Raw genomic sequence first — 22102 nt, forward strand, 5'->3', positions numbered from 1 at the left:
CTCACTGAGTGCTCCCAGCGACCCTGGGACACAGGGATGGGGCTGTTCTGCCGGTAGGGAGGTGAGCGGCTTTAACCCGCAGCTCCATGAGCCGCTCTCCCGGGCTCCTTCCGCCTCCTGCCGTCCAGGAATCCTGTCGCCTCGGGGCCTCGGGGCGGGAGTGCTGGCAGGTGGTGATGGGGTGCTGTCCTCTTCCCGGGCAGCTGCCTCGAGAGAGAGTTGTGCCAGACCCCTGCCCTGGGCCCACCTTCGGCTCTGGGTGAGGCCCAGCCGTGACCGTCCCGTCGGCAGATAAGCTCGCTGGCGGACACGGAGAGCTCGCGAGGCTCAGCTGGGCTCTCTGGGGCTCCCCTGGGCCCAGGCCAGCCTGTGTGCACAAGGAGGGGCCGCCTGCCCAGGCTCAGAGCCGCACTGCCCTCCCACAGCCAGCCCAAGGGCCTCTTCCCCGGGCCATCTCAGTGGTCAGACCACCCGGGGACAGGGGTGCCTGGCACACGCGAGGCCACTCCCAGCCCCGAGCAGGAAGTCCTTGCTCAGCAGCTGCCCGGTCTCAGGCACCTGAGACCTTCCTCCCCTCCCAGCCCTCCCTCTCCCGGGTCAGCTAAGGCAGCCCCGCCATGCCCGCCCCTGGGCCGTGGTCCTCAGCCTCCCCAGCCTCAGGGCTCCAAGGGGAGGCCATCTTTGCCCGGCCGCTTCCTCTGGCAGGGAGGGCCTCGCCCAGGCATCCCTCGTGCTGCCCGCCTGCCTCTGGGAGACCAGAACCCACACCCCGACACAGCCCCTGGGCCAAGGGGCTGACACCAAAGATGCCTCCCCACCTCTCAGTTGGGCCATTAGTCCTCAGCACAGTCCGGACGAGCCGCGTCCCGCTTCGCAGAGACACCGAGGACACCAGCCTGCTTCCGTCAGAGCCCTCGCTCACGGGCAGTCACCCGTCGGTCCAGCCGCCTGTGCACCCGCCATCTGCCTGGCCTGTGGTACCTGTTCTCCTCAAGCCCCACATCTGAGCTAGTGGGGGTGAGGGCCCGAGGTGCAGCAGGAGCTCGGTGGGCACGGGGGGGGGGCGGGGTTGTGGCGGGAGCGGGGACGTGGCCCAAGGACCGCGTGGATCTCTGCCCACACCCCCAAAACCGGCCACTCAATGACAGGGTCCCCGGGGAGGGCTGCCCCAGAGCGAGGAGCGCAGCCGCAGGCCCTGCCGGCCAGGAGCCGAGCCCACTCCTGGGAAGCACCATCTGTGGACCTGAGAACAAATGCTGATTTAATTCAGGGCATGGGCACGCCAGAGAAATCAGCTCCCTGGGCACAGAGCACCCAGCGCCGGGCCAGTCCTCGCCCGTGGCGTCCTGAAAGGGAGGGCCCAGCCTGCGGTCACCAGTCCACATGCAGACCAAGCTTCTCCAGGCTGCCACCCGTGCCCGCTGTCTCCAGGCGTGGCCTCGGGGCTCCAGGGGGACAAGAGCAGCAGCCTAGGGTGCGGGAACCAAATGCAGCCAAACCAGTTCTGGGCACCACACGCCCTGGGGACAGGTGATGGCCAGCCCTGCAGCAGGTGGGCGGGGCGAGGCCGGGCAGCAACCAGAGAGCACAGGCCCTGCTCCCACCGGGCACTGAGGCGCGGGCAGCAGGGTCCGTGCACTCGGGGCGCCGGCCGTCGGGCTCACAGGCCGTCCTCCGCCAGCTTGCACACCCGCTTCACCCTGGCGTAGGGCCCCAGGGAGTCCTTAGACACAAAGTCCCAGAGCACCTTCACCCACGAGTAGTGCTGGGGCAGGTGGTCGTAGTACTCGGGCGCGATCTTCCGCACCTGCGGAGAGGGCACGGATGGGTCAGAGGCCGCACACAGGCACGTGCACAGCCACAGGCGCGCGTGCGCGCGGACACGTGAGCACACAGACCACGTGAGCACACGCACAACCCTGTCATCTCCCAGGGTACCCGTGTCCGGCCAGCCCGCTGCCCGAAGGCGGAGGGGCCATTGGCTGGGGGCACCAAGAGGCGCTGAGGCCCCTGCCCCAAATGGGGGTGAGGAGTTAAAATGCACACCCCCCTCCCTGGAGCCCACACCCCGAGTTTCTGATCCAGGAGCCTTGGGGTGGCCGAGTTCCGCGGCACAGCCTGGCTCGAGTCCTGCTGAACCGAGGTCACGCGCCTCAGCCCGGCGTTCGGTGCCCTCTCGGACCTGCAAACCCCTCTGACCTTGGCTCCCACCCCGTCGCCCTCCTGCCAGCCTCAGGGCGTGTCATTTCCCCCTCCAGCTCCCTGCCCCTCTCTGCACCTGACGCCCTCAGCCCGCCTCCTCCAAGAAGTGCTCCAGCCTCAGCACCTACATCCACACCAACTGCAGGGGAGGCCTCCCCCTCCCCCAACAGAGGACGCACCAGGTGCACAGGGCCTGCTTTATAACTGAAAAGGGGGGCCTAAGGGGGATGAGGTGACACGCACGGCAGGAACAGGGAGCCTTTGACTTTGCTTGGGAGAAGGAAAGGCTCACAGCTGACAGCAGCTGCTTCTGTGAGTGTCCTGGTCAAGATTCTGGCTCTGCTGCTTCCTGAGGCAGGGACCCCAGCTCCCTGAGCCTCTCCCTTCGCGTCCATGAAACGTGCATGATGGGCTTGAAATGCCACGTAGGCTTGTGGTGAGGCTTCGGTGAGATGGTGCCCAGCACAGAGCAGGACCTCAGTACCATTGGGGGCCGGGGGCAGGGGGGCGCCCTGCACAGCCAGGGTGGACACAGAGGCTGTCAGACTCCAGAGTCACGTGGGCCACGGCACAAACACCTGCACACCCAGACCAGTGCTCACTTGCACTCCAGCACACGAGTGGGTGAGCATGCACTCACAGACATGCACATATGGACAGGCACACCTAATCACGTGCAGGAATGTAGGCACACACAGACATGCACACACAGTCTCGCACACTCAGACACCTTTCCCACCACCACAATCTCCAACCCCGCTGTGCGCAGTCACTTCTGCTCTAACCAAGCAGTGCCAGACCGGAATAACAACAACTACTCCTCCCCCTCCTCCTCCCCCTCCCCTTCCTCTCCCTCCCTCCTCCCCCCTCCTCTCCCTCCCTCTTCCCCCTCCCCCTCCTCTCCCTCCCTCTTCCCCCTCCCCCTCCCTCTTCCTCCTCCCCCTCCTCTCCCTCCCTCTTCCCCCTCCCCCTCCTCTCCCTCCCTCTTCCCCCTCCCCCTCCTCTCCCTCCCTCTTCCCCCTCCCCCTCCTCTCCCTCCCTCTTCCCCCTCCCCCTCCTCTCCCTCCCTCTTCCCCCTCCCCCTCCCTCTTCCCCCTCCCCCTCCTCTCCCTCCCTCTTCCCCCTCCCCCTCCCTCTTCCTCCTCCCCCTCCTCTCCCTCCCTCTTTCTTCTTTAGAAATTCTCCAACCCAGGTCTCCCAAGACAGAGGCACCAGCCCAGAGGCTTCCACTCTGAGGCAGCTCGGGCCAAGCCCCTTGGGTCACAAAGGGCAAGGCCCACCCTGTCCTCTCTGTGCCATGAGGGGGCCCCTGGAGGGTCACAGGGCAGTGACAAGAAATGCGGAGGGACAGGGTCAGGAAGGGGAGGTGCTTCACTCGCAGTATTGTTACTGCTGCACCATTTACAGAAGAGAAAGCTGAGGCACAGAGAGGGCAAGCGGCTTGCCCCAGGACACACAGCCAGCCAGTGAATATCATAGCTGTGCTCAAATGGGTTTTCATTAAACCAAGAGGCCTGAACTGTAAAATGCCCCTTGAGCCCCTGCCCCGCCCCCCCCCCGAATTCACCTTCTTATTCTCCAGCCAGGCACTCCGTGTGCCAGGTGGCCTTTCCTTCTGCCCTGGGGACCCCAAGTGAGCATGTAGCCATCCCATGATCAGCACGAGAGAAAGGCCAGAGTGTGGCCCAAAGCCCTCCCCACGTTCCCCCACCTCCCGCTAAGGTGCCCATCGCAGCCTCTGCGACCATGGCCACATACCAGGGGCAGGTTGCAGCTCGGGATGCTGGGGAAGTCATGATGCTCCATGTGGTAGCCCACGTTGAAGGTGATCCAGTTGAGGGGCCCATAGTAGGAGTAGGTCTCGTGGCCCTTGAGGAACATGTAGTGCTCAGCAACAAAGTGGCCCGAGATGGGGTGCAGGCCCAAGCCCAGTAGGGAGCTGGCCAGCAGGTAGACCATGGGCTTGAGCCCCCAGAGGGTGAAGATGGTGGCGTTGGCCGCCAGCTGCGCCAGGGCGTTGAACACCTCCATGCGGGTCATGGCCTTGGGGTGCACGCAGAGCGGCCGCAGCGAGTAGAAGAAGGGCTGCAGCGCCAGCCAGAGCAGCTTGCGGGCCGGCGTGCAGAAGAGCCAGCCCTCAAGGCGCGTGGGCACGTCCACGTCCAGCCCGTCGCCACCCAGGTAGCGGTGGTGATCCACGTGGTACTTCTTGAAGGAGGACGCGTAGGGCACACCCAAGGGCAGGTTGGCGAAGATGGCGAACCAGCGGTTGTGGGCAGGGTGGCCAGTGCCGAAGGCGGTGTTGTGCGAGATGTCATGGATGGCCAGCGTCAGCGAGTGGTTCACGCAGCCCCCGAAGGCGTAGGCCCAGAAGAGCAGCCAGCGCCACGCCAGCCCCCGCACCAGCCAGCAGGCCAACAGCTGCGCCAGCACCATCCCCAGCACCATCCACTTGAGATGAGGGTCCGGCCGCATCAGGGCCTTGATGGCCGGGTACTTGGCTGCAGGGAGGACCAGGAGAGAAGGTGAGGGGGGCACTGGCCGTGTGGGTCCCAAATACATGCTTCCCCTCCTCCCTCCTCTCCTTCTTAAATTTTTCCTGCCATCTTCCCTCCCTCTCTTTCCCTCCACCATCCATTAAGCCCCCAGGCAGTGACTCGGAGAGTCGCTCTAAGATCTAGCCCTGTGGCTTTGGGCCTAGAAGCAGCCTCGCCTGTGCTCGTGCCGAGGGAGGCAGGCAGGCAGACCCGTCTCCCCCCACCACCCAGGGGGCTCTGGGGAGACTTCCCAGGGTGGGGGGTCTTTGTCACCAGCCTAAATAAAGAGCAGGCGTCAGCATGGGCCACAGAAACATAATTCCCGAAATCAAAACAGCTGCCGAGAGCCGCAGGTTCAGTGCACGCGGTGCTGTGTACCGTTGCTTGGTTGCGGGCTTCCACGGAGCCGGAGAGCCACAAGCAGACTCTTCGGGGCCCCTGGGAGGGGGCAGGGCGGCTGGGGGAGGGGAATGTGGAGGGCTCTGGCTTTGTCTCAGTGTTTCAGTTCGTAAAACAAACAAGATCTGAAGGAAATATGATAAAATGTTGAATACGCTTATTTTGGGTGGTGGGTGTTTGTTATAGTATCTTTTGTACTTTTCTGTATTCTGTTTTACAGAAAAGGAAAAAACAATGGCAGTGGGAGTTGCCCAAGCAGGGAGGGCCTTCCCAGCCGAGGAGGAGCAGCCGGAAGAGAACAGGATGGGGTGGGTGCCTTTGGGGCAAGAGAGCAGTGCCTTCTAGAAACCTCTGCTTGGTGGGAGGGGGCTGGCAGGCATAAGGCTGGTGACGCAGCTGGTGCTGTATCCAGGGGCACGGAGGGACAGGGCCGGGGGGCATCACGTGCTCAAGGGGACAGTCACCCTCCCACTCCAGGTCTGCTGTGTCCCTTGGTTCCCCGGCAGAGGAGACAGGCCCTCAGGTGGAGCCAGCGTCCTGACACACGGATGGGGATCGAGGCCGGCGAGGGCGGGGCTCGTCCCAGGCACCCTTAGGACAGTCAGTACCCGTCTCCAGTGCCTTCAGTGTCCGCCCCTCCTACACCCATCCAGCAGCTGGGCGGCCTCAGGCTGGCCTGTGAAGAGGGTGTCCAGGGCTGCAGCAGAGGCTGGGCCCCAAATGGAATCGGCCAGGCCAAGGTCGAATCCTGGCCTACGCTTCCCTCCTAGTGACCCAGGAAGTCGCTGCCCTTTTGTGCTCAGAATGGGAAGCGTGTAACAGCTCCTTCTTTCTCCCAGCCCAGAGAACTTTCTGTCAGAGCCACCCAGCAACGGAACAGGCTGCTTCATAGGTGGTGAGCTGCCTGTCCCTGGGGGTATGCAAGGAGAAACACAACAAGGGCAAGGACTTCTGTCCCAGAGGGAGACTCAGGCTCAGAGTCTTCCTGCCCAAGCTATGGTGGTGCCACAAGCCCATCTCGAGGTCAGTCTTGATCTTGCTGTGTGGCCATGGTACATTCCCACCCTCTCTGGGCCTCTGTGTCCCAGTGTGACACAGTGTGGGCAGGATGTGCCTCACGGGGTATGTGTTCCACACACCGGTCCTGGAGCCTGACGGTGGGACAGCCCGCATCTGCTGGAGATGCCGGGGGCGGCGGGGGGTCGGGGTTCCCACATCCTAGAACCTCTGCCCAGGAAGCCCACAGAATCCCCCAGGCAGCACTGACACCCCTGCTATCTACACACCAGCACTCCCACCAAGCCTTCACCTCATCTGGTGGCTACGGTGGTTTTGGCTCCGACCAAGTGAGCAGTGGTGCTATACAGCCCTCAAGACAGCCTGCTGGGGCGGGGGGGCGGGGGGGTGGCCGAACCTCACACCCCTACCCCCCGCTCCCATTCCAGCCTCCTTCCCCCTACTGCTGGCCCCTACTGCTGGGGCCACCCCCAGGCTTCCAAGCTCGGCAAAACTGCCTGGGCCTTTTGATCCCGGGAGCTCTCCCCAAAGCTGCTAAGGATACCACCTAATCAGGTCCCGGAGGATGGTGGTCACAGCACAAGTATCAAAGCAGAACTTGGGAAAGAGCAGGCAAGCCCAGGCCTGGCAATAAACCTCAGCCCTGCTTAACAGGGGCCCAGGGGGCCACAGCATCTCCAGGGAGGTTGGAAGGGAGCAGCGTTCAGAAAGTGTTCAAATTCCAGCTCTGGATAAGGGTTTAGTAACAAGAATATATAAAGATCTCCTACAACCCAAAAACAAAAAGACAAACAACCCAATAAAAAATGAGCAAAGGACTTGAATAGATATTTCTCCAAAGATGTGCATCTGTTTCTCTAAGCACATGAAAAGATGCTCAGCACCATCAGTCACCAGGGGTGCAGTCAGCCCCACAGTGAGATCCCACCTCAGAGCCGCTAGGACGACTAAACTCAAAAAACGGAAAATAGCAAGTGCTGACGAGGCTGCAGAGAAATGGGGGCCCTTGTTTGTATGTTGCTAGTAGGAATGGAAAATGGTGCAGCCACTGTGGAAAACAATTGGGTGGTTCCTCAAAAAGTTAAACATGGAATTACCATAAGACCCAGCAATTCCACTGCTAAATATATACCCCAGAGAATTTAAATCAGGGACACAAACAGAAACTTGCATACCCATGTTCACAGAACTATTCACAATAGCCAGAAGGTGGAAACAACCCAAGTGTCTGTTAACTGATGAGTAGTTAAACAAAATATGGTCTCTCTACGCAATGGAATATTATTCAGCCTTAGGAAGGAATGAAACTTCCAGTTACAAAATAAGTAGGACATGGGGATGTAATGTCTAGAATGGTGACTGTAGTTATTAATACTGTGTTGCATATTTTAAAGTTGTTAAGAAAGTAGATCTTGAAAGTTCTCATCAAGAACTTCTCATCCAAATAAAGAGGGAGACATAGAGAATGGACTTGAGGACTTGGGGTGGGAGGGGGAAGCTGGGGTGAAGTGAGAGTAGCATCGACATATATACACTACGGTATGTAAAATAGTTAGCTAGTGGGAAGCAGCCGCATAGCACAGGGAGATCGGCTCGGTGCTTCGCGATGACCTAGAGGGGTGGGATACGGAGGATGGGAGGGAGGCTCAAGAGGGAGGGGACATGGGGACATGTGTATGCATATGGCTGATTCAGTTTGTTGTGCAAGAGAAACTAACACAGTATTGTGAAGCAATTATACTCCAATAAAGGTCTATTAAAAAAAAAAAGAACTTCTCATCCAAGAACTCATCAATAAAAAAAAAAATTGTAACTATGTATGGTGACTTGTTGGGATCATTTCGCAGTATACCATATCATATCACTATGTTGGTGGGGGAGGGATAAATTAGGAGTTTGGGATTAAAATATACACACTACTGGGACTTCCCTGGTGGTCCAGTGGTTAAGACTCCATGCTCCCTTGGGCTTCCCTGGTGGTGCAGTGGTTGAGAGTCTGCCTGCTAATGCAGGGGACACGGGTTCGAGCCCTGGTCTGGGAAGATCCCACATGCCGCGGAGCAGCTAGGCCCGTGAGCCACAATTACTGAGCCTGCGCATCTGGAGCCTGTGCCCTGCAACAAGAGAGGCCGCGATAGTGAGAGGCCCGCGCACCGCGATGAAGAGTGGCCCCCGCTTACCACAACTAGAGAAAGCCCTCGCACAGAAACGAAGACCCAACACAGCCATAAATAAATAAAATAAATAAATAAATAAAATTTAAAAAAAAAAAAAGTTTAAAAAAAAAGGACTCCATGCTCCCAGTGCAGGGGGCCCAGGTTCGATCCCTGGTCAGGGAACTAGATCCCGCACGCTACAACTGAGAGCCCGCATCTCGCTACTAAAGATCCCGCACGCTGCAATTAAGACCTGGCACAGCCAAATAAGTAAATAAATATTTTTAAAAATATATGTACACACTACTATACATAAAATAGATAACCAACAAGGACCTATGGAACTCTACTCAATATCTTGTAAGAACCTATAATGGAAGAGAATGCAGAAAAATTATATATATATATATATATTTATATATATGTATGTATGTATAACTGAATCACTTTGCTGTACACCTGAAACTAACACAACATTGTAAATCAACTATATTTCAATAAAAAATTTTTTTAAAAATCATTGTTGTGCACCTGAAGCTAATATAACGTTATAGGTCAATTATACCTCAATTTAAAAAGTCCTTATATTGAATTTCCTGCTTCTCTGTTTCACAATGCCAGCTCCCTTAATCCTGCTCCCGGGAACTGACTCCCAAATAAACTAGCAGCACCTCCCCCGTCCCAAAAAAAAGGCATGAAGGACTACCACGGGCTGCATACAACATGGATGAACCTTGAAGACATGATGCCGAGTGAAAGAAGCCAGTCAGGAAAGGCCACATACCGTACGATTCCACTTACGTGAAATATGTAGAACAGGCAAGTTCACAGAACCAGAAAGTAGAGGTTTCCAGGGCTGGGGGGGCAGGGCAGGGGGATGGGCAGTGACTGGTAATGGGTGTAGAATTTCTGTTTGGAGTCATGAAAAAGTTTTGGAAATAGGAGTGATGGCTACACCACACTGTGAAAGTAATGAATGCCCCCAAATTACATGCTTCACACACGGTTAAAATGGCAAATTCTATGTTATCCTTTACCACAATTTTTTTTTTAAAGTTTAAAAAAAAAAAAATCCCAGCTCCGAGCAGGTTACGTCAGCTCCAAGGCTCGTTTCTGAACCATAAACAGGTCACTGGGAGGATGAATAGATAAGGCACGGAAAGCTCAGGCTGACTGGCCGGGAGCAGGCACCCAGATGAATCTGCGCTTTACGACGACCACCCAACAAAGCGCACCGTGAAGGCCGGCGGCCAGGATGCTGCCCGAGGACGGGTACGCTGGGGACAGCGGTGGTGGGATTAGGCCGCGAAGACGGGTACGCTGGGGACGGCGGTGGCGGGATCAGGCCGCGAAGTGCTCTCCTCCCGGGCCTGCCCACGTGGCCCAACGGCGGCCGAGTGGGTTGTCCCTGCGTTGCGTGTGGGAGGCGACTTGGCTGTCCCAGAAAGGCCAGAGGCCCCGAAGGGTACTCGCTGCCCCAGGCAGGTGGAGGAAGATGCAGGGAAGGGGGTGCCAAGGCCCTGCCGCCTGGAACCAGCTCCCAAGGTGGAGGGAGAGGCTGGCAACTGGGGTGGGCAGAACAGGGGCCCCCCCAAACATGTGCAGGTCCTACTCCCCTCACTGTGAATCGGTCAGCTTCTGAGGGACCCTGGAAGTCAGGCTGCACCCAGGGTGCTGGTCTGCTGACCTCACAACAGCAAGGAGAGCCTGGAGTACCCCGGCCACACAGCGTCATCCCAGGCTCAGGACAGTGGGAAAGCGAGCAGGAGAGGCGGTCCGGGGATGTGCAAGGTCTCCACCGGCCTCGCTCGCTGTGAAGATCGAGGGGCCACGAGCCGAGGGGCGCAGGCGGCTCCAGAAGCTGGAAAGGCCGGGAAACAGATTCCCCCCTGGAGCCTCCAGAAGAAACTTCACCCAGTGGGACCCGGCTCAGACTTCTGACCTCCAGAACCGTAAGATAACAAGCGCGTTGTTTGTGGTAACGTGTCTCTGCAGCTCTAGGAAACGCACGGCAACTGGACGGGGGATGAGGAAACCCCGGGGCTCCGACAGCCCGGCTGACCTCACTGCCCCATCCCTGCACTGGCCGGGCGCTGGGCGCAGCGGCGACTCACACTCGACCCTGCCCCTCAAGGGCCCCACTGCCCGCCAGCCTTGGCCGAGGTGGACCAGCCAGCATGGCGCTCGCCCAGCATCACCCCGCCAGGCGGGGCAAAGGAGACAAAAGGACCCCGACCTGGGGGGTGGGCCCCACTCGGGAGGGGGGCAGGGAGCAGGCCTCATCCCAGCTTGTTCCTGCCGCCAAACGGGGTCAGAGTGAGCGGGCACACTTCAGAAGGTGGGCCTCAGTGGTGCCCAGGAAGATGCGTGCTTCCACTGGGGGGCTGAGAGGCCCGAGGGGGCGGGAATCCAGCAGCCACAGTGAGGTGGAGCAGGGGAGGATAGAAGTGTCTTCACGACGGCCAGGGCAAGAAGGATCTGCCTGCAACCCAGGCTTCAGGAATGTTCTCGCCCAGTGCCCAGGAAATCACATGCAAAGTTCCCGAACATTTGCATACCTGAATGTCAGGTTGGGACCACAGGCCACAGGGCTCCACCAGCCTCCTGCCCACCAGAGGTGGCCTCTGGACACCAGCCTCGCCCCTTGGGCAACCAGGGGCCGGGCCCTCACCTGCCCAGGCATACCTGGGAGCTCAGCCAGGCAGCCAGAGGCCACCAGCCTCCACAGAGCGGGTCTCTCCAGCTTCCCCTTGGAAGGAGGCCAGGCCTGGGGCAGGCCACACCTGCACCAGGTGAGCACAGACTGGCAAGCCAGCAGGGACAAGCACCCCAGCTCAGGGATCCAGGCCAGCAAACAGGCCACTCCCGTACCCCTCAGAGGCGAGGGCAGTGACAGAGCCCAGCAGCTGTGACCTTGGATGGTGGGCCTCTGGTGCCCCGTCTGTCATACAAGGCCAGTAAGTCGTGCATGAGTGGAAGCAAAGGAGAACATCCTTGGGTGTCCCTTCCCTGCCTGGCGCCACTTCCTCCTTTCCTGACAGTTTCCCAGGGACTCAGCTGCCCTCAGCTCGGGTGCGGCCTCAACACAGCCTGGGGTGCCTGGTCCCCAGCCCCTCACCCTGGCCGACTGGGCAGGCCACAGCACTGCCCCAGCCTAGGTCTCCACATCTTGGAAATGGGGGTGACACCCCGACCTGCCCATCCAGGCTGTGGTGAGGCTGGGATGACAGCTCTGAGCCCTGGGAGCTGTTACTACTGTTGTTATTAAATACAGTTTTCTGATCTGAGAGTAAAAAACATCCCATTTCTGACCTTTGGGGCTGTGGGCTGATCTTGGAGGTGATCTGGCCCCAGGCTTGCTTTAACCTATGAGAAAAGGCCCCATGCTCCCTGGCCACGATAGTCACTGGGCCCAGCCATCCTGCTGGAAGCAACGGAAAAAGGCGGCCAAGGCACAAGCTGGACGCTGGGCAGCTCAGGCAGATCCAGAGAAGGGGCCAAGCACATAAGCTCCAGATCACCTCCACCCTGCCCGGAGGCCCTGTCCAGACCACAATGCGGGGAGGAGGAGCCCCAGCAAGCCAAGCAAGTCAAAAATGGGGGCTCAGAGACAGTGGCCAGGGGGCTAGGAGCCCAGCGGATTCCAGGGGTGGCACGGCTCAGAGACCTCGCTGAACACCCCCGGCCTTCAGCGGAGACCCCAGGAAGGCGCCATCTAAGGAGTGGGGCCCCTCCGGACCCACCCGAGCCGCGCTAGTGAGCAGGGTCAGGCTGGTTCACTAGCTCATCTACCACCTGCTGGACGAAGACTCCATCTTCCCTCAAGCAAAACAGCAAACATCGAACCTTTTCAATTCCAGGGCTTCTGGGTCCCTGGGGAGGTGGGAGGCCTAGGGGCCTCCCTGAGAAGATGCTCTGGGGCCCTCCAGCCAGGCAGGCCTAATGAGGTCACTGGGTGCAGTCGGGTTTGGGATAAATGGAGCCGTGGGCTTGGGGGTGCCCAGCTGCCGGGGGTCAAGGAGGGTCACGGGAAGGAAGGCAGGACAGGCACCTGCTGGACTCAGCAGGGCCCTGGGGGCCCCAGCAAGAACCGTGTCAGCAGGAGGCGAGGTGAGAAGGTGAGGCCAAGCGCAGGCCTGGGGAGGGAGGGCTGGCTCGGGGGGTGAGATGGGAGAGATTGGGGCCAGCAGATGGCAGAAGGAGAGGACAGAGATGCGGGGCGGGGGTCACGGAGAAGGCCAGGGGGTGCTGGCCTGACAGAGGGGCGCCTCTTCTGGGGCTCAGGGATGAGGCTGGGGAGGGGAAAGCTGCTGGCTCCATCTTCTCTGGGCCCCAGGAGAGGTGGGATGCCCAGGAGGAGGGCGAGAGTGCCCTGGCAGCCCCATGAGGAGTCCTCCGGGCCTGGCTGGACACCCAAGCCTGGCCCAGCCTGACCAGGCTCTGCCCCCCTGGGGGATCTCAGCTGATGTCGGGGGGAACCCTGCTCGCTCAGGCCTCCAGCACAGAGCACCAGAGAAGCTGGGTTAGGACGCTCACGCCTCAAGGGCTCTCTGCTCCAGTGGGGCGGCCTGGAGCCCACACGGACAGCCACATGGAACCAGAGACAAACAGACCCATGCAAGTGGCCTTCCAGCAGCAGCCTGGGCGGGGCCCAAGGCAGCTGCCCACGAAAACAACCATTGCTAGAAGTCACACTGTCCAGGCATGACACAGAAAGGAGGGGCAGAGGCCCAGGGAAGGGTCTGACAAGTGAGGGCAAGGCCGACAGAGCCAAGACTTGACCTCAGGACCCCCCGACTTCAGGCCCGCTGGATGCGGCCGGAGCCCAGGTGTGGACGTGGTGCTCAGCAGCTGAAACGTGCCCGGTGCCTGGCACACACTTACTCACGCAGCCCTCACCACCCTGCCGGGAGGGGACCGTCCCCCCGTCTTAGAGATGAGCACGCAGAGCTTCCACCACGTGGTGAAACGACCTAATTTTCCACTGCCTCCACCAGAGTCCGCAGGGATTCCTCAGCCTCGAGAGAAGCTGCTTCCTGGAGCTGGGCTACGTCGTCAGGGCAGAGCGCCCAGAGAAAATCCTGGGTCCCAGTTCGAGAGAGCCTCACTGCAGCCTGGCTCAGTCCAACTGCTGCGTGCCCTTGGGCCAGCCCCTGTCCCTCTCTGGGCCAGCTTCCTCACTCTCCATCCCTAAGGCACCCACTCTGACCACCCTGGGCTGTGAGGACCTGGAGATGGGGTCTTCCCCAGGGCACATGGGCCTCGAGTGGACAGCAGAGAGGAGGCCGCAGGCCCTGAGGTGTTGGGGAGCTTGGCTCCAGCAGGGTGAACACTTCCATGCATTACATATATTTACACACGTGGCGGACCTGTTCATAAGGACCCAGAGGGTTCAGCAGAGGAGGAGCCTGCCGGAGGGAAGGCAGCCTCACCCCTGCGCCCTACACGATCCCACAGAACCGTCTACCCGTGGACACCTGGCTATTCCCAGAAGCTTCCCCGACAAATCCTGCCGTGCCCGGCGTGGTGGGGAGGAAACGGCAGAAACAGGCAGCCAGGCGGGGGGGCTGCCAGGCCCTCGCCCTCCGCAGGGAGCAAGGGCGGTCCTAAGGCCCCCCACGCAGCCCCAGCCAACCGGCCGCGATGAGGTCCCTTCTCTCCGGCCTCCTCCAGGGCTCCCAGGAGCACACGGGGCTTCTCCCCACTCTGCATCCGCCACGCACCCGGGCCGGGCACCATCTAGGGCTAGATAACCTGACCGCTTCCCCAGGGAGGTCAAGTGCCATCGCAGGACAATCCCACTGGCTCCAGGGGGGCCTTGTCACCGCCTTTCACCACCAAGTGCGCCCCAGCCTGAACATCCCATCGTGTCGGTCAGCTCACTGCTGCCCACCTGCCTCCAGCGCCTGTCTGACCCTGTCCCGCCACAAGCCACCCCGTGCGGAGCACCTTCCCTCTGCCCCCAGCGGCTGAGCAACTGTCCTCTGACAGCTTCTACAGCAAAGGCACCCAAGCCCTCTTCATCCCCTCCTTCCTAAGCGGCTCCCCGGCAGCTCTGGCCCCAGTGCTTCCTAAGCCGCCTTGCCCTGCCCCATCTCGCCCACCTCCCTTCCGGTTTCGGAGCCAAAAGGCAAGCCTAAGCCTGGCTGGTCAGTGTGGGAGGTGCTCTGGGGGACCAGGAAGCGGCCCAAAGTGCCTTCAGGAGTCACTCACCCACCTCCCGCCGAACCTCCTCTTGATTCCTGGACAAATATTTGCCGAAGGTCTGGGCCGAGCCAGGCCCAGGCCCCAGAGGCGGGAGGGGCCCGCAGGCTGAGCGGGGGTGGGAGGCACACGTGCGGGGCACAGTGGTGTGTCCCGACTAGGACGTGCTTAGAGAGGACGCACACACCGAGTCCCGTGACACTCGAGCCGAAACTCGAGGGATGAGGAGTGGCTCTAAGGATACAGGGTGGGCTGCCGAGTGACTGCAGGTGGTCCTAGGGACCTCTGGGGTGAGGGGAAGGCTCTAAAACTAGATGGTGTAACTTCACTAAAAAATCACTGGACTGTGCCTTTAAAATTAGTGCATTTTATGGCATGTAAATCACACCTCATAAAAGCTGGTCTGAATTAAAGAATGTGGATTAGAAGCAGGCCAGGTGGAAGGCACAGCACACTCATCAGTACGGAGGCCGGAAAGAATGAGAGGAAGGGGCCTCGTGAGCTGGCGACTGCCTGTGGGTCACGTGCCAGGGAGGACACGAGGGGGGACAGGCTCTCTTCAGGTCCTGGGTGGAGAAGAGGGTGGGACAGAGGCGCAGGCCAGAGTCACCAAGTTAGAGCCCTGTCCTAACCCTAACCAGGCTGGGTGACCTTGGGCAAGGGGCCTAACTTCCCAGGGTCCTGCCCTGCACAAAAAAAAAATGCAAATGTCTGTAAGGCCAAAAAAAACGGGGGAGAAACGAAACGAATGACAAAACTGTTCCAGGACTTCCCTGGCGGTCCAGTGGTTAAGCCTCCACGCTTCCAATGCAGGGGTGCAGGTTCAATCCCTGGTCAGGGAACTAAGTTTCCACGTGATGTGCAATGCGCACCCCACCTCAAAAAAAAAACAGCAAAAAAAAAATGTTCCAAGTGAAAAGACAAAGGACAGACATGGAAAGATTCTTGTTACATGTGGCAAAAGCAGGACCACTACAAGTCATGTATAAAAGACTCCTACAGATCCAGGAAAAGGACTCCTCTGATAGAAAAAGGACATGAGTCGAAAATTCACATAAGGAGAAAGACAGTGAAATCATGGAAGAAACACTCAGCCTCACTAATCAGCTCAGAAATGCCAATTAAAACGGGATGTCTCAGGACTTTCCTGGTGGTCCAGTGCCTGGGACTCTGCGCTCCCAATGCAGGGGGCCGACATTCAATCCCTGGTCAGGGAACTAGATCCCACATGCCGCAACTAAGAGTTCGCATGCCACAACTAAAGATCCCGCGTGCTGCAACTAAAGATCCAACGTATCCACAACTAAAAAGATCCAGTGTGCAGCAACTAAAGATCCTGTGTGCCAACTAAGACCCAGCACAGCCAAATAAATAGATAGATAGATAGATAGATAGATAGATAGATAGATAGATAGATAGACATTAGGGGGAAAAAAAACCAATGGGATGTCTCTGAGCTGTGGCTGCCAGGTCCCTGGCACCTCTGGAGGGAGGGAAACTCTGCGACGGTCGTGGCAGGTTGGACTAGAGATGCTCAAGCTTTGGTAGGTGCCTCCTGCCTCACTCAGCCTCGCTGGGAAGGGCACTGGTGGAGGTGGGCCCGGCCCTGCCCTTGGGAAGCTCAGAGTTGAGTGGGAGAGTCAGACAAAGCTATCACCCCACAAATCAATGTAGAATTACAGATGGGAGCAAAGGTCACAAGGTAACAGTGCACAGCACCCCACGGAAGGATAGGGGAGGAATAGCTGGGCGGCAGAGACGGGGGTAGACTGTGGTGTGGGCAACCAGCCTATGCCTGCCGCTGGCAAGCGCCCAAATATACCGCTCTCTCCCCAACTCCGTGGGCAGCGATGCATGTTGGTAGTTTGAAATTGGCCATGATGGAAATAGCTATAAAAATTGGCAAATGCCAACTTGTGAATCAGGGTCCTTTGTTCCCTCCAGAGATTCAGTTGATTGTTTAATATTTCCCAGCATACCGTGTGTGAGGGCACGTGCTGTTAGACAGTGTTTCTGAGAAAGGGACATTTAGGCTGAGACCTGAAGGATGCATAGGAGTTCCATAGACGAAGAGTAGGGAAAAAGAATTCAAGCAGAGGAAACAGCATTTGCAAAAGCCATGAAGTAGGAAATGGGCAGATGGGGGGTATATTCCACCAAGTGGCTAGAGAGCAGAAAGTAAGGAGAAAGGGCAGGGGCCAGAGCATGGGGGTGCCAATACGCAGAGCAGAGATGAGATATTAGGAAGGGAAGCCCTTGGAGGATTCAAGCCAGGGAGGACACAATCAGGTCAAATAGGGTCCTAGAGGGACTCCCTGGTGGTCCAGTGGGTAAGACGCCATGCTCCCAATTCAGGGGCCTCGGTTCAATCCCTGGTCAGGGCGCTAGATCCCACATGCCGCAACTAAAACCCAAATAAATAAATAAATATTTTTTTAAAAAATAGGGTCCCAGGGATCACCTATTGTCTGTGCTGCTGTGCGCCCATGCACCCAGCACCCCTCCCTCCCCACCCAACTTAGGATCACAGCACCCCTTTCTCGGAGAGCTGCAACTCTCTGCCATCACAATGTGATACTGTGCGGCTTGCCCATCACAGCCCCCCGCCCACTGGCCAATCAGAGGACTCACAGCTCTGGCCAGAGATTAGCTGGCTCAAGGGGAGGACGGGCTACTCAGGGCAGAAGGGGAGAGAGGCACCTCTCTCTCTTCTGTGGGAATCTCAGAGCTGGGTGGACACAGGCTGCAGCCCGCCTGGAGGACGAGGAGAAGGCCGACTGCAGCAAGGACGGGGCGGGAGAGAATGGCCGTGTGGCCGGCCTGCCCTCCACCCCTGGCTCCAGCATCTCTGTGGGTGGGTGAGGAGCCTCCACGAATGCGCCTGAGAGTGTCGGCCAGTTCTGTTCTGGATCTTACCACTCGCCACTCAGAGACCCCTACGCCCACCCCAGGGCCTTTCGTGAGCAAATAATCCAACAATTGCCAGAGTCTCACTTCCTTGCTTTCCTTTGATTATTTTTTGATTATTTGATTTTTTTTTTTTTTTTTTTTTTTTTTTTTTTACTTATGAAAGGGCACATACATGGTAAAACACAAAAAACAAAAAATCACAAAGCTATTTGTTTTTGAAAAGACAAATTCAAACCCTGCTTCTTATTCCGCTGGGCACACCTGGCTTGGACTCTGATCGCCAATGTGACCAGAGTCTCGCCGGCTCTGTTGCTGCCCTTGCAGCACAGGGAGCCTCAGCCCTGGCCTGCAAGGCATGGCCCCATCCAGGCAGGATCTGGAGATGGACTTTGGTCCTGCCCGAAGAGCACGGCAACCAGCTCTATGCGAGGACTACCCGGGTTCTGACTTCAAGATTAGGATCTTCGAGCATCCAATGGCCCCCAAGGAGCTTGGTGTGGGCCACAGCAGCCAGCTGGCTGGGACTGGAGCACATCCCTGCCTGAACACCAACTTGGCCTCTGTGGCCACTGAGCTGTGTGGCCCTAGGCAAGTCACTTCCGCTCTCTGAGCCCCACTCTGGGGCCTCCTCTGTAAAGAGAGGCTGACAGTTACACACAGGATTTCCCTCAGGCTGGGAACAGCACAAAGCTTCAGGAAAACAGAGATGGAAAGGCATTCCCTGTCCTTGGGGAAAACATGGGCCTTTCTGCAAGAGGTAATAATTATCATCGCAGCTAACATTTCGTTGAGTGCTGGGCTAAGCATGAACACCACCTCATTTAACCTGCACAACAGGGACTTCACTGTTAAACACAACAGTGTTTAAGACTCTGCGCTCCCAGTGCAGGGGGCCCAGGTTCCATCCCTGGTTGGGGAACTAGATCCCACATGCATGCCGCAACTAAGAGTTCGCATGCCACAGCTAAGGAGCCAACCAGCCACAACTAAGACCTGTCGCAACCAAATAAATAAATATTTTTTCAAAAAAATAAATAAAAAATAAAAGTGATGTTTAAACAAAAAAATCTGCACAACAACTCCGTAAAGAAAGTACTACAGTTCACCCCTTTTAACTCAATCAAACCTCAGTTTCCTCATCTGCTTATTGACTTGCCCAGGGTCCCATGGCTAATGAGTGGGTGTTGTCCTTGCCAGGAGATCAGCTCACAGCCAAGGTCTAGACCCATGTATCGTGCCCTAGAGAGATAAGGACCCGATGGGCTGGAGCAGTGGAGGGGAATCCCCCTGAAGCACCCTCCCCTGGCCCAGGCTTGGGGGGGAGGAGGGAGGGTAATTCCCACAGGAGGGAGAACTGAGCAAGAGCGAGTGGGGCAGAGTAGCGAGGAAGGTCCTCCAGGCGGAGGAACAGCGTGCGCACGTGCCTGAGAGGGAGGGGGAATGGCACATTCCAAGTTCGTTAGCTCAAAGCTGGACGCGTGGGGAGGAACCCACAGCACCCAGTGCACAGAGGAAATTTACCAAGCTCCCTGGAGAGTCAGCCCTTGAGAACTTGTGCTGTCCCCACCCTGGCCCGTCACCTCCCTCTCCTCCAAGTCGTCCAGGCTTCCCAGCCACTGTGCCGGATGCTTCCTGGATTGGTTCCAGGGCCCGTGGCTTCCCTCTTCAGACACAGATCATTCTCCATGTCCTGGCGTGCCGGGTACCACACTGAGCACCTTCTCACCCAAGCTCTCCTTTTATCCTCATACCCACTCCGCCAGAAAGGATGATGGTGCCCATTATGCAGATTGGGAAAGTAAGTCTGCAACCCAGAGTGTCTGGATCCCTCCAGGCAGCTCTGTGGGCCAGGATACATCCCGCAGCCTTCTCCACCTGGGGCCAGGTGCCCAGTGAGTCCTGTAAGGGGGAGGTGGGGGACAGCCAGGGGTGGGGAAGGAAACACAGCCCTGCCTTGAAACTGCTGAGAGACAGCAGCCAAGATGCCTGTGCTCTGTGGGGGAGGGAGGACCAGATGATCACCAAGTGCCCTCTGAGCCACCTGCAGGAAGTTCGCAGGCGTAAATAGTGCTGGGTTATTGCTCACCTCACAGGAGAAAACCACAGACGTTACAGACCCACCCAGGGGTCTCTAGGCCCTGAACCCCCAGCAACAGCAGGGCACAGTCATACACTAACCACTCAATGCATCCGGTGTCTGAAAGGTAATAGGACAGATATTTCCCTAGTCTTGGGGTGGAGCAGGAAGACACCAAAGGGAAAATTCTAAAGAAAAAAAAGCCAACCTATTCAAATGCATTTTTAAAAAAAACAAAAAAGCTTTTGTGACTATAAAGGGAAAAAGATTTGCAATGTATAAGACAAAGGGTTAAAAGCCTCTATACAAAGAGCTCTAACACCAACAAGCAAAAGACCAAGCCAAGAGAAAAAAAAAATTTAAATGGCCAATTAAACATTGAAACCAATCATCAAATTAAAAATTAAACCCACAGTGAAATAGTATTATTTTGTCAATCTGCTTAGTAAAGATTAAAAACGTTTGCCAACCCCAGATGTAGGCGAGGGTGTGGTGAAATGGCGACGGATTCTAGGGCAGGGGAACGTGTCTCCCCTGCTGGAAGCTGGCCCGGCACTGCAAAGGCGATTTGGTGGCACCTAGTAAAAGCTGTTCTGGAGGTGCAAGCCCTTTAACCCCTAATTGCAGGTAAAGGACTGTACATCCTGGGTCTTCCTGAGAGACGGATGGAGCCCATCAGGATGGGTGAATCCAAAGGATGGGTGAATCCTAAGGACTGGTGACCACGTAGGTAAAAATGACCTCCCGGGACACTAAACGACAGAGATGGGGGCCACCGTGTATTAGGCTATAAAATAAAAGGACAGACTCTTTGGTACAATCTTTGTTTTTAAAAAAACTTGTCTCTCTGGTTCAGCGTTTGCTTCCTTCGAGGCGCGCATTCTGCCCTACACTCCGGGACTGGGGGTCGGCTTGGCGGCTTCTCCGGCTGGGCCGCCGGGACCCCGGCGTTCAGCGCACATAGGAGCCCGGCGTGCGGCGGACAGGTGGCTGCGGAGCTGCCTTCGAAGGCGGGGGCGGCGCATCCCGTACAAAGACCGTCCCTGGGGCCGACCTCTGCGCTGCGACCTCTCCCCAGGGTCCGAGCCCTGGTCCCGGCCCTGGGAGTGGCTCGCGTCCCACAGCCAGGGTGGAGCAGCTGAGACGCGCTCCCCTGACGCGCGGATCTGGGCTCAGGTCCTCGGGTCTTAGATCCCAGGACAGAGGCAGAGACGCGAGGGGAGTTTCAGGCCGGAGCTGGGGACCCTCAGGAACCCCGAGCCGGGGACGCTGAGGGAGGGGGAGTGGCGCTCCTGCCCTCTCTGGAGCAGAGGTCGGGGAGGGCCTGCTGGGCATCCGGGCCCGCAGGAGCGACCCCTGGGCTCGGGCTGGCCCGGGACACCAGACGGCCCCAGGGCTGTCCCCACCTGCGGCCCGAGCTCACCGAGCATCTCCTTGCGCCGCTGCGTGTGCGGCTGGTCCGTGTAGACCCACTCGAAGTCGCTGCGGCCCGCGCTGTTGCCCATGGTGGGGCCGGGAGCGCGGCTCAGGGCTCGGCTGCTCTCCACCTGCCTCCCTGCTCTGCGCGAGGACCAGTTCGGGCTCGGGGCGGGGCCTCCGGGGGCGGGGCCTCCGGGGACGGGGCCGGGAGCGCCTCTGCCAGCAGGCCTGGGCGCGGCCTTGTGTCGGGGCAGAGGCGGGTCCCCGGGGCTCTCGGAGCCTCAGTTTCCTCGGTTGGAAAATGAGATTGTCAGGGCGCAACCCGTGCAGAGTCCCCGGACTCCACGTTGTGTGGCGACCCCCCGTTCCCTCGGTTTCACTGAGGCCCCCCCGCGGCCCAGGGCCACTCGCGCTCCTGCCACCCCTGCCCCTACAGACCCGCCGGTGAGAGCGCCCACCTGGCACGGGGCAGGGGTTGGAGGGTAGAGATTACATGGATGCGACAGTGCTGGTAAACAGAAGGGGCTCGGGAAAGGTTCGCCACAGCGATTCTCCCCTCCCCTACCCACTCCTTTCATGCAATAAGACAGAGGGCAATGAGGTGTCTGCAGCTTCGCGGGAGTGAGTCAGCCCCACCTCCGCCTTCAGGGAAATCGAGCGACAGGGACACAGGCATGGAAGAGGCCTATTAATGACTCAGGATGATACGTGCTATGACACAGGTAGGTCCTGGGACAGCTAATGTTCAGTAGAGGGGTCTTTTGTATTAGGCTTCAAAGGATGAGTAGGAGTTCAACAGCTAAAGAAGGGCAAGGGCATTGGTGGTAGAGGGAACAGAAGCTGCAAAGGCTGGGACTTGGAAGAATCCAAAAATTGTCAGAATGGAGAGTCTGGTTTGTGGGGAGTGGGGGCACAGGGCCCCTCATTTCACCTTCTCAGGGATTCCTCCCGGCCTCCTCTTGCTCCTTTGGAGCTTCGTATGGTGTACCTCGTGTACCTGGAGCCCAGCCTGTAGGAGCTGCCTAGGTAGCAGACTGGCCTGGCAGCCAGAGGTACCACAAGGTGGGCAGGTAATAATGGTGAGCCTCCCTCCAGCCTCCCGCAATTCTGTGGGCCAGGGCCAAAGGCAGTCCTGGCGTGAGATGGGAAGGAAGGCAACTGGGTGTGGGCATCTGGTGGCA

General features: G+C 58.3%; 1 protein-coding gene across 4 annotated transcripts; it reads right to left on the reverse strand.

The window, feature by feature from the left end:
- Positions 1-99: 99 nt before the first annotated feature.
- DEGS2 (delta 4-desaturase, sphingolipid 2) lies at positions 100-21071 on the reverse strand. Of its 4 annotated transcripts, XR_009699449.1 has the most exons (4): positions 20926-21071; positions 3961-4703; positions 2446-2780; positions 1736-1807 (listed from the first exon to the last, which is right to left on the reverse strand). XR_009699449.1 is itself a non-coding variant. In XM_061181249.1 (3 exons), exons 1-3 carry the CDS (start codon positions 21005-21007, stop codon positions 1661-1663), a joined length of 972 nt encoding a protein of 323 aa, XP_061037232.1. In that variant the 5' UTR covers positions 21008-21071; the 3' UTR covers positions 100-1660. The 4 variants fall into 4 exon arrangements, 3 of the variants coding, with proteins under 3 accessions (XP_061037232.1, XP_061037235.1, XP_061037233.1); XM_061181249.1 differs by lacking the exon at positions 2446-2780 and having other exon boundaries at positions 100-1807; XM_061181252.1 differs by lacking the exons at positions 2446-2780; positions 20926-21071 and adding an exon at positions 14529-14618 and having other exon boundaries at positions 100-1807.
- Between the last annotated feature and the right edge of the window lie 1031 nt (positions 21072-22102).

This window comes from Eubalaena glacialis, chromosome 2, assembly GCF_028564815.1.
Source record: "Eubalaena glacialis isolate mEubGla1 chromosome 2, mEubGla1.1.hap2.+ XY, whole genome shotgun sequence".
Lineage (NCBI taxonomy): Eukaryota > Metazoa > Chordata > Mammalia > Artiodactyla > Balaenidae > Eubalaena > Eubalaena glacialis.

Coding starts and splice junctions, on each gene's coding strand:
- DEGS2 (XM_061181249.1), bottom strand. CDS start 21,007: ATGGGCAACAGCGCGGGCCGCAGCGACTTCGAGTGGGTCTACACGGAC. Junction 4,704..20,925: donor GCGGCGCAAGGAGATGCTCG/GTGAGCTCGGGC, acceptor TCCTCCCTGCAG/CCAAGTACCCGGCCATCAAG. Junction 1,808..3,960: donor CGAGCTGCAACCTGCCCCTG/GTATGTGGCCAT, acceptor CCCTCTCCGCAG/GTGCGGAAGATCGCGCCCGA.